Source organism: Pogona vitticeps, chromosome 6, assembly GCF_051106095.1.
Source record: "Pogona vitticeps strain Pit_001003342236 chromosome 6, PviZW2.1, whole genome shotgun sequence".
NCBI classification, from domain to species: Eukaryota; Metazoa; Chordata; class Lepidosauria; order Squamata; family Agamidae; genus Pogona; species Pogona vitticeps.
Genome location: NC_135788.1, coordinates 91,943,079 through 91,953,595, shown reverse-complemented (window position 1 = coordinate 91,953,595; position 10,517 = coordinate 91,943,079). Strand labels below are relative to the sequence as shown.

At 41.6% G+C, this 10,517-nt stretch overlaps 1 protein-coding gene across 5 annotated transcripts in view; it reads right to left on the bottom strand.

The window, feature by feature from the left end:
• The window catches only part of WIPF2 (WAS/WASL interacting protein family member 2), a 38,416-nt gene continuing 27,899 nt past the window's right edge, over positions 1 to 10,517 (bottom strand). For all 5 annotated transcript variants that reach the window (XM_073004247.2, XM_078377857.1, XM_073004248.2 and 2 more), the window contains exons 3-8: positions 9,787 to 9,919; positions 9,349 to 9,462; positions 6,804 to 7,463; positions 5,630 to 5,833; positions 4,913 to 5,014; positions 1 to 4,123 (exon numbers count right to left, since the gene is read on the bottom strand). In XM_073004247.2, the coding sequence (XP_072860348.1) occupies positions 4,083 to 4,123; positions 4,913 to 5,014; positions 5,630 to 5,833; positions 6,804 to 7,463; positions 9,349 to 9,462; positions 9,787 to 9,919 (1,254 nt within the window). In that variant the 3' untranslated portion in view covers positions 1 to 4,082. The remainder of the gene's footprint in view (positions 4,124 to 4,912; positions 5,015 to 5,629; positions 5,834 to 6,803; positions 7,464 to 9,348; positions 9,463 to 9,786; positions 9,920 to 10,517) is intronic.

Here is a 10,517-nt window from a genome sequence, read left to right as displayed (position 1 = left end):
GGGTACACAAATGAGTTTCATCTTAAAGGCAAAGTAAATGCAAGAGACCAAACTTCTGGTTCTTGAAACTACAGCAAGTGGCTCTCAGTAGTGTATCATAAAAAGGATAACAGTAATGTTAACCAAACACATTACACACAAAAGATGCATATAGGCTCATAAGACACTGAAAACAGAGAGATTCTCTCTCCTTCAAATACACAAACACAAAACCAACTCCACAGGGAGCCACTTAAGCATAAGGCACAGTGAGTGAAGCTCAAAGAATCTGCTGTTCAATTAAAAAAACACTCTTCTGAAACAGCCTTTGCCCTGGTACATTCATGTAGTTTCACACTTCAGTTGCAATGGAAGACTTGCAAGATTGCAGCACTGGAAAGGTCTGGGCTTAACCTAAACTACACAAGGAGGCTAGGACTATCTAACTCCAAAAATGAGAAATATGGAGCTCTGCCAAACTAAGACAGCTTGCATGGTTTAATGTAATTCTACATTTATCTTTATTTGCATCATGCCTCTATTGCTAGGCATGAGAAGGATGATAGAATTATGCAGGCTTTTCACTGGACTACCAGAAAAAAGGATCCAGCTGTTCCACTAGCCATTTCCAAGTCACTCTCTGAAAATCAAGGGGAAGAAATCAATATTCTCAAGCAGAGTTCCTGCATTCTGGGCTACATCTGAGCATTGTCTACAGTTCTGTGATATTGTGGAACACAACACATTAAGAGCTGCTTGCAGCCAACCTTCCAAATATATATAAGCTAATCTTGGGATCAGCTTCACAGTTATTGTTTGTATCTAGAGGTTTGTGAACATCTTAATTTGGTTTCCATCTTCCACCTCTTGAGGATCTAAATCTGTAGAAACACTGTCTCTGGAAAACAGGCAGATGAGACCTAAAAGGCACATCCCATCCTGGAAAAGCTCTCATCAAGACCACCTACAGAAATTGTATCCAATACTAAAAAAAACAGTACCTTAGTCACCTTTCCTCCATCTTTCTTCAGACATATTGTGATACATTCAGAGGTTTATCCTGGACAGTTTGTCAGGATGGAGAGACACAGAGTGTTTCAGTTATCGAGCACCCTAGTAGGGCATAGTTGGTGTGTATGTGTGTTTTAACATAGAAGGAACATTTTAGATACTTAAACATGTTGATCCCTCTCATCTGCAGCCTGAAATGGTAGAACCCAGAAGAAAAGCATTCATTGGTATCAGGCTATGTTTACTAACTGACAAAGTCTCCAGCCATAAATTGTGGCAGCAACCTTCAGCCTAGTTTCAAATATATTTTGGCACAGCCCATATCTGAGTTGGGAGAGAGCAAATAGAGATTTTAATCTTCATGGTGGTGATAGGTGAATTTTATTTTTATGCAGTTTTCAAATGCTGTATAAATATGCCCTGAGCTTTTGGGAAAGGATGAGATAAGAACATGTGTGTATATGCTAACTCCTCCTCATAAAAACACTCTAGATCGATAAGCAAGCAAGCTTTTCCCCCAAACCCAACACAACTACAAGAAAGAAAAAGAAAAATAGAAAGGGGAAGAAAGCAGTGCTTTGGCCAAATCATGCAAGTACGACATAGGTGCCTTTTAAAAATTCAGTTTGCATTTGACTGCCATTTCAAGTTCAGGATCCCCTTTCACAGTTGCTTCCCAAAGATTTGCTTAGTGGAAGCCAGTGTTACAGGGAATGTAACCTCTAAAGAAAATACCCCTCCCCCACAAATGCACAGCGCATTTAACTTCTCCCAGTCTGCTATACTGGGTAAGATTTAATTTTCCTCCATAAGAAAAAAGAAATTCCTCCAACCAAGCACTGGGCCCTCAACATGAGGGACTGCCTGGTCATTAACAGAAATGCAGACGAATTTCCATCATCATAGGAAAAAAAAGGATAAGTAGAGGGGAAGGAATTTTTTTTTGTAGTGTATGCCAACAAGCCTACAAACTTTTTACAACATAGAAAATAGATCAATATTTATTATAACACGTATTTTCCCACCCCAAGTAACTTAAGAGTAAATATGCACAATTATAATAAATCTGGTACCAACCACATGACAGAAGTACTGTGTAAGGCAAAAATCAACCAACCAGTTATCCAGGCTTGATGTTACAACCATCTATACAACATATAAATGAGAGCAGGGAAGAAGAAGAGTGAAGGAAATCTGCTTCAGCTCTGGACCAGATGAGCAATGTTCATCCCAAAATGGGGCACTTTATACTGTGGGTCAACAGTCTAGATGTGATTTCCCAGCAGGCTTTGCTGTGCATTGACAGAGACAGAGGAGCATGCATTCCTATTTCAGCTGCTACACTGAAAAGCACATGTGTAACCCAAAACTGGAGCACTGCTTTCCCTGGCAATGGAGAAACACAAGGAGGAATGCCTCTGCTCTGACCACAGACACAAAGCAAGTATAAAGTACGCTCTTGGTGGCAAATCAAGTTTTCCATATCACAAGCAGGAGACCAGGTTGACACGTTGTACGGGATACAAAACGCATCCCAACAGTCACATATAAAGATGGAAACCCTGCTTGTCATATGCAAGAATCACGGAGAACAATGTCAATGGCACACAATGGATGCATCAAAACATGCAGCAAGGTCTCAGGTCCCCAACCCTCAAAGTAACTTTGCAACTAGTAGTGATCAACCTTCAATTAGAATAGATGATTTATCAATTAAGCATTTTAATTTTTGTATTACATTAAACACACTTATTAGGAGTGATATCCTGTCAGGTATAGTCTAGTACTCAAAAGCAGAACTGGATGCTTCCCAATTTGATGTCCTCCTTGAGGTGGAGAGGCAGTCAGTGCCCATCACCCATCAGCATAAGGGTAAGCCAAACATGCCTGCTGCTGGAAGGATGAATAAAACAGGTCAAATTCAAAAATATTGATTGCACAAGGGAGGTAAGAGGGGAACGTGCCTTTGTCTTGAGAGGAGGAAGGAATGATCTCCTGACAAAAAGCAGACATGGTCAAAACAAGGGGCCTAAATCACAGTCTTCCATTGCTACAGTATCTACTCTCATCATTCTTCCAATAAACTGCACTGCTAATCCAGCCAGTTTGTCAAATTTGTCTTTGCCTGTTCTTGCACAGTTCATTGTGCTTCATGACTGCTATTGCCCCAACCTTCCCTACCACTGTACTGCTTATTAACACAACACATGGCAGTGGTGGCCCCCAGATGTAAAGGTCTGTTCATAAGTGGTGCCTGTTTCTTTTACACTGTAGAAGAGCAGCATCTTTAAAAGTCATAGCAGCTTCGCCTGGGAAGCCAGCAGATATTCAGAGCAGCCGCCATACATGGAGAAGGTGATGACTCTGGACCACAATATAAAGAGAGCAACTGCTCTGTACCCTGAATTTTTCTTATAACAGCCATAGATACTGGCACATTTATGTAGTGTCAACATTTCCCATTTAGAATGTACTCCAAGGGTTGTTTTCATTTTCTTCCCTCCCCTCTTTAAGTTACACAGTTTGTTAATATGTAGTGTTTGCATTTGAAAGTAGAATAGCTAATTCAGTACTTTTAAATGTTGCACCTCTTTAAAAACAAAAAATCAGAATTCCCCCATCTCCCCAAAGTATGGCCATTTCCATCCCATACACTAGGGCAAGGATCTAGAAACAGGTATTTCAACTAGGTCCACAGTTCAAAAACTGTCCTGTTTCACTTGCTTTGTTGGGGAACAGTCATTGTGCCTTTGTTCACGGACAGCAGCAATGTATGAACCGGGAGCTCTCCCTCCATGACAGGATTGATAAGGAAAGCGAGAAACCAGCACAAATCTGCAGACGAAGGTTCTCACCCAGCTGTACCAACAGGTCCTTTCGAGCCCAGGAATGAAACGCGTAGATGGAAGTGAGTAATGGCGAATTCATCCAGGTTCTCACAACAGTTGGAAGGATGAGGAGAAGGGATAAAACCAACAGCAAAAATGTGTTTCTCATGCAGATTTCTCAGGGATGAGAAGGGAGACAAACATAAAAAAAGAACACAGGTCCATTTGTTTTGGTGCTGTGCAATGATGGTCCACTGCTGTTTTTCACCTGGGGATCGGAGGTAGAGGTGGGGCCCCACGAGTAGCTGAAAGAAGATAACAGATACTATTAATGCCAAAGACGCCATACAATTGGGCAAGGGGCTGCTTTCACAAGGATGTTGGCACCAAAGCACAAGAGAACATGAGTGTTCACACTGTTGCTACCGTCCTAAGAGAGTTACCTCAAGATCCCTAAAGTAAATCAAAACTCATTAATTCCCCCTGCACCTGAAAAAGTATCATCTAGTTCTTGCATTTTCTTCTTCTAGGAACTTGTTTTCTTGAGGTGACGACCAGTGATTAAGCTACTGCATCCGATACACAGACTTCTCCTAAAAATCCATTACCATGTAGAACTATGAGTTCCTGTGCCAGCCACTCCTCCCTAGCATGCTGTCTCTCTCTCCCGCAATTCCAGCATTCCTATAACTGTCACAGGCTTGCAGAAGTACAAACCAGCATTATATTCGCGAAGGCTTTCATGGCCGGGATCTAATGGTTGTTGTGGGTTTTTCGGGCTTTTTGGCCTTCAGAACACGGCCAAAAAGCCCGAAAAACCCACAACAACCATTAATAAATAAATAAATAAACCAGCATTATGCTTCTATATGACTACATGGTTTGCAAAATGTGCTAATGGAACAAAGGAATAGCTAATACTCCCTCCACCTGACCTTGTTTACAGGGTTGATGTGCAACACTTCGAGCCTTATGATTTGATTGCAAATCACCCATCATGACATATTAAGTTCTAAAGTAATGAGCTGAAAATTGTGTGTTTACAAATAAAGCAGGTGCTTGCAAGAAATAAGCTGAGCCAGATCAACACTCACCTCTGTTAGTTTTACTGGGATAAATTCTCTGGAAGTGCTTGAACTCCTCGGGAGCTGGGAAGTCTTCAACTGGATGGAAAGAGTATTTGGACTCAAAATCATCTGCAGAAAACAAAGATAAAACGGAGTTTACAACAAAGCAGTAAAGAACCTGTGAACAAGCAATGTCTATCAAAGAATTATAGCGCTGCTGTCTCTTATGTTAGGGTTCTGTGTGGGAAAAACTGGAATTACAGCTAAAATGACACAAAGGCCATTGGAGGCAACCCTACACCTAGGCAGCTGCTTTTATCCTAATGCACCATGACTAGTGGGGCACAACACACCAAAAAGCCAGTATCGACAATAATAAGGGCCCGATACTGAATGCAAGATCACAAACAGAAGTGCACAAATTTAAAGTATCAAATACGCAAAAAAGTATTGTTCTTTTGGACTATGCACAAGTAAGCAGTTTAATGTTTATACAAATGCATATCGTGTTTCATTGCTTCTCAAACCAGATATATGTCTGAGCCTTGGATTCAAAATGTCATTTTAAAAAACTAAATCAGATACATACAGATCCAAACAGATACCATTAGAATACGGACATTTACAGTGTAGGCAACATTTTTACCATGCTCATTTGGGCTCAAAAGAGATGTGTCCCAATGGCTGAATGGTCACAAATTGCTCACCCATGTATTAAGATAAAAGAAGTCTTTTTATTCTCACCCAAGAATGATCTGACTGTGGAGATGGAATCCCGATGTCCATTTCTCATTGGTGGGGGAGGAGGTGGTGGTCCAACAGGCGTTCTGGTAGGTGGTGGGGGCGGTTTCCCGCGGCTCGTGGGATCCGAAGACCCATGCATTCTATAGGGTGGGGGAGGGGGAGGTGCATCTCTACCACCATTTCGGATCATGGGTGGTGGAGGGGCTAGAACAGAAATTTCTTATGTCAGCAATAAATTATGAAGTAGTAGCCCTAATTGGAGGGTGCAGCTATTCTCTACGCAGTAAAGTACTATGGCAGGCACAAGAAGAGCAAAAGTTGACTTCCTATCAGCATCTTTGATTATAAGTTTTAAATGCCCGAGACAGCCCTATCCCACACAATATAAAGGTGGATCACTGTTTGTCCTGATCTCCCAAATTCATGTATGGACCTGTCTCACTTCTTGGAAAGTGCAATTTATGCACCTGAATTCTAGCATAAGATGTGGGTTAGCCTAGCATTTTACATACACTGAAGAGAACATTAAAACTGCTTTTCATCGTATTTTGATCATAATTAGTCTACACCACTTCTTTCTGAAAAGTTAGCACAATTCAAGCACAAAACGTCTCATATGTCCTATAGTATCCAGAACATAGCTATATACTTTAAAAACACTGTGATCAGATTCTAAGACGATATACACTGTTCATATCTCAATTCTTGCTGCACTCTTATATTTCTGAAGAGCGTTAAGACTCCGCTGAGTATTCAGTCACTTGTGTTTACACTCTTAAATCACATGATTGATAACTGAGCTTCTGGCCCAGGATGGCAAAATATATTATTCTACACTATGAGGAAAATTAATTAAAAAAAAAAAGACTTGTTGGCAAGGACTTTAATAATCTTTCCCAACTCAACATAACATGGTGAACTCATGCCAGAGGTGAAATTCACACTGGGCATGTGGGTGTCCCCATTTTTCTGTAGACCTGAAAACAGGTTATTTGAAAACAGGATACCTCCATTCTTCTGCAATCCTACCCTTGTACATCTTGGATCGGAAGATCTGATTCTCAGATGAGGATTTGCAGCTTTTGGGTCCATTTGACCCCCTAGCTTTTCAGACTTTACAAACATGCTGTAAATGCAAGAACCAAACCTACCGTTTATCAGAGAAAATTCTTACCTGCACTCCGGCTTGGAGGATCACGGGCAGGAGGTGGGGGGCGATTGCTTTGTAAAGAAGGGGAGGCTGATGGGGGTGGGGGAGGAGCCATGCCCCGCCCAGGCGTCTTTCTATGCAAGGAATTATGTCTCTGTGGAAGCTCAGGGGCAGATTCATTGGTGGGGCTGGCAGGGCCATTGGGGACACCAGGCGGCTGCCGGTAAGGTGGAGGAGGGGGTGCCAAGGACTGGCCTTGACTTGTTGGCCCCATTCGAATGTTCACAGGAGAAGGCGGAGGCTTGATGGGAGGAGCTGGTGGCCCATCCCGACTGCCTGGGAGTCGCTGTCCAGGAGTTGGTGGCAATGGCTTCTCACGGTTGTAGGAAAGTGCTTTGTTGTTGTGAATGGAAGGGGGAGCAGGGGGTGCATTGGCTCTACGTCCTGGTGGGGGAGGCGGTGGGGCAGATGAGCTGTGTTTCATGCCAGTACTGCTGGCACTGTTTGGCCGCGAGAGGTCTGGCAAGGAAGGTCTCTGCAAGCGGGGAAGCTCTGGCGGAGAAGCCTGGCTATTATCAGCGTCATCTTGGGGTCGGCTGCTAGAGGCAGAAACTGGAGGCCGTGGTGCAGCGGCTCTAGACCCAGGAACTTGGAGTGACTGTTTTCCAGATGGGCTGTCTGAAACTAGAAAAGGAACACAGGTTTAATAGAGGAGTTAAACGAACGCCAACTCACGCGCACACACCGTATTTGTGTGTATGTATTCTCTCTGCCGGCTAGAGGTTGCAAGCAAGTCAAACAATGAATGAATGTTAAAACTTAATATGGCACACAATCAAATATGAGTTTGAAATAAAAAGATAATCAGACCTAAGAACAAATGTAAGTAATAGAAAGCAAGACAAATAAAAAGGTCTTCATCCAGCATGGTATAAAATGACTTTTTGGAGGCATGACATTTCAGACACAGAGTGCCACTAACAAAAAAAAAAAAAAAAGAAAAAAAGAAAAGAAAAAAGGCCATCATCTACCTTACCTCAGATGGTAGACGTGGGAGGAAAGAAGGCCCTCCAAGTAATATGTAAAAGGGGAAGGTATATTAGGTGGAAGCGCATAGAAAAAAAATGTACAACTTCAAGCCTGGATATTAAGTTTGACCTTCTTCAGCTCTATCGGTGTTCTTTTTATTTTTATTATTATTATTATTACTTAAATGAACATGAAACATAGACAACATAACCCTAACACAACAAAATACAATTACATAATACACCAGGGCCACCTTCACCCTCAGGGCTAGTATCAATAATATTTTAAAATTTCATTCAATGTATTTTCTCTCCAAAAATGCATTGTTTCTTCCCTCGGCGTATACCCCTTCCCTCTCTGAAATACATATTCCAGGAATATATTCCATGTTTTCTTAAAATCATTATTTTTAATAGACCTCTTCTTATTTTCATATCACATGTCAGTTTATCATTAATTGCCTTTTCCCATAATTCTCTATACCATTCCTCTAAATTAATTTGGTTATCATTTTCCAATTTCTTGCAAATACAGTGGTGCCTCGCATTACGATGTTAATTCATTCCAGCGAAATCCCTGTAGAACAAAAACATCGTAAAGCGATTTTAAAAAGCCCATAGAAACGCATTAAAACCCGATTAATGCGTTCCTATGGGCTTGAAACTCACCGTCCAGCGAAGATCCTCCATAGTGCAGCCATTTTCGCTGCCCGTGCAGCGAGGAATCCATCCCAGAAAACAGCGGGCGGCCATTTTTTTTACCCGACGGCCATTTTGAAACCACCGATCAGCTGTGCGAAAATCTTCGTTTTGCGATAATCAGTTAGCGAAGCAGGTAACCGATCATCGCAAAGTGAAAAAAAACAGGAAACATTGTTTTGCAATCGCTTTTGCAATCGCAAAACTTCTTCGTTATGCAATTTCTTCATTAAATGAAGTGCTCGTCTTGCGAGGCACCACTGTATTAACCTTGCTGCCGTAACCGTTATTACAATTAAATCCTTATTTTCTTTCAGCAATTGATCTTCTCTGACCATATTCAATAAGGCTGTTAACGGGGATATTTGAATATTTAATCCAGTTATTTCTCTTATTTCTTTAAACATTTGCTTCCATTCTTTCTTTCTTACTTCACATAACCACCACATATGTAAATATGTCCCCTTCTCTTTTTTACACCTCCAACATAGTGATGCTAAATTTTTATTTATTGTATTCAGTTTTACCGGCATTAAATACCACCTCCATATTACTGTACCTTATAGCAATTTTCCTTTATCCTTACAGACATATTCTTCATAATTCATTTATCCCACATTTTATCCCACTCTTCTCCTATTGCTTCTTTATTCATCAGTGTTCAAGGCTAAGTACATTTTGCTTACCAAAGCAAGAAAGTATGGCTTGCACACAAACCACGTCAGCCTTTTAGAGGAAGCATAATGTTTGATTATATCAACAAGATGGAATTCCCATGGCCCTAAGATGGCATTTGGTATCACCACTTAAATCACCCTCATTTCGGAATGTGGGCAAATCACCTGAACTGTCTTTTACACCCACAGGTCGAAGCTTGGGGACACCACCTTGGAAGAGGCCTCCCTTTGGTTGCAGGGGAGATGCACCAGAGCTGTAGCTGCCACTGCCCTTGGATTCTGAAAGGAAAATTCCCACATTAGCCAACATATCAGGGTCTGAAGAACAGTACTGTTTTGGACTACTCTTCCCAGAATTCCCCCAAAGATTCCTGAACTGCAGTTCAAAATAGTAACTTTTTCAAAATCTGCACATCTCATGGAAACAACCTGCCCTGCCTCACTTGTGAAATTCTAGTCTATTTCTTCCAATGCCTGATGTTGATATGGACCATGCCTAAAAGAAATGGGAAGACCCTGACTTAGTAGTATTCAGAGGCCATCAAAAGCAGCTCAGTTAGACAGTAAAGACCTTCTTGCCTTTGACCCAGCTCCCATACTTACTTTCAATAACAGGTGCACTCCGGTCATTGATCTGGGTCACCTTTTTCAACTTGGCCCCTTTACAGATGTCTTGCAGGAGGGCTCCCCTCCCTCGCTGCTCCTCCCTGCTCAATTTTGGAGGTTCTGTGTTGGCCTAAAAAGAGAACATGGTACACATTTGATTGCAGAAAGGTAGCCGTAGTAGTAGTTTACTTTGGGATGCAAATGGTCTCTCAGCTACGGGTAGCTGATCTTCCATCCACCATTTCAGAGCAAATGGTGGAGCAAATTTCCTGCTCAGACCACCAGCTACACCTGTTCCCGTTTAATGTTCTCAGAAATTTATTTCTTGAAAATGGGAAGCTACATTCTATCCCTTCTTCAAAAGCTTGAACTAAGCATTACCATTCTCTCATTGCAGACTAATGGGAAAGGGAAAGGGTTCAAAGAAACACATCTTCAACAATGATCCATCTTCACTTACTTTCAAGTCATATTTCTCTCACTACTCCAATCCATAAATCTACGGCCCTTTTGGACCATCAAGCTAAGATCATTGATACAATGGTGCCTCCATTTATGAACGTCCCTACCTACAACCAATTCAACTTACAACCAGCTCTGGCTGCAAAATTTTGCTTCTACTTGTGACTGGAGCTTCCACTTACAAACAGAAAAAGGCAGGGGGAAAAGGTGGGAAATTCAAATTGCTAACTGTAGGTGGCAGAAAGAGGCTGCTTCTTTGTAGCTCT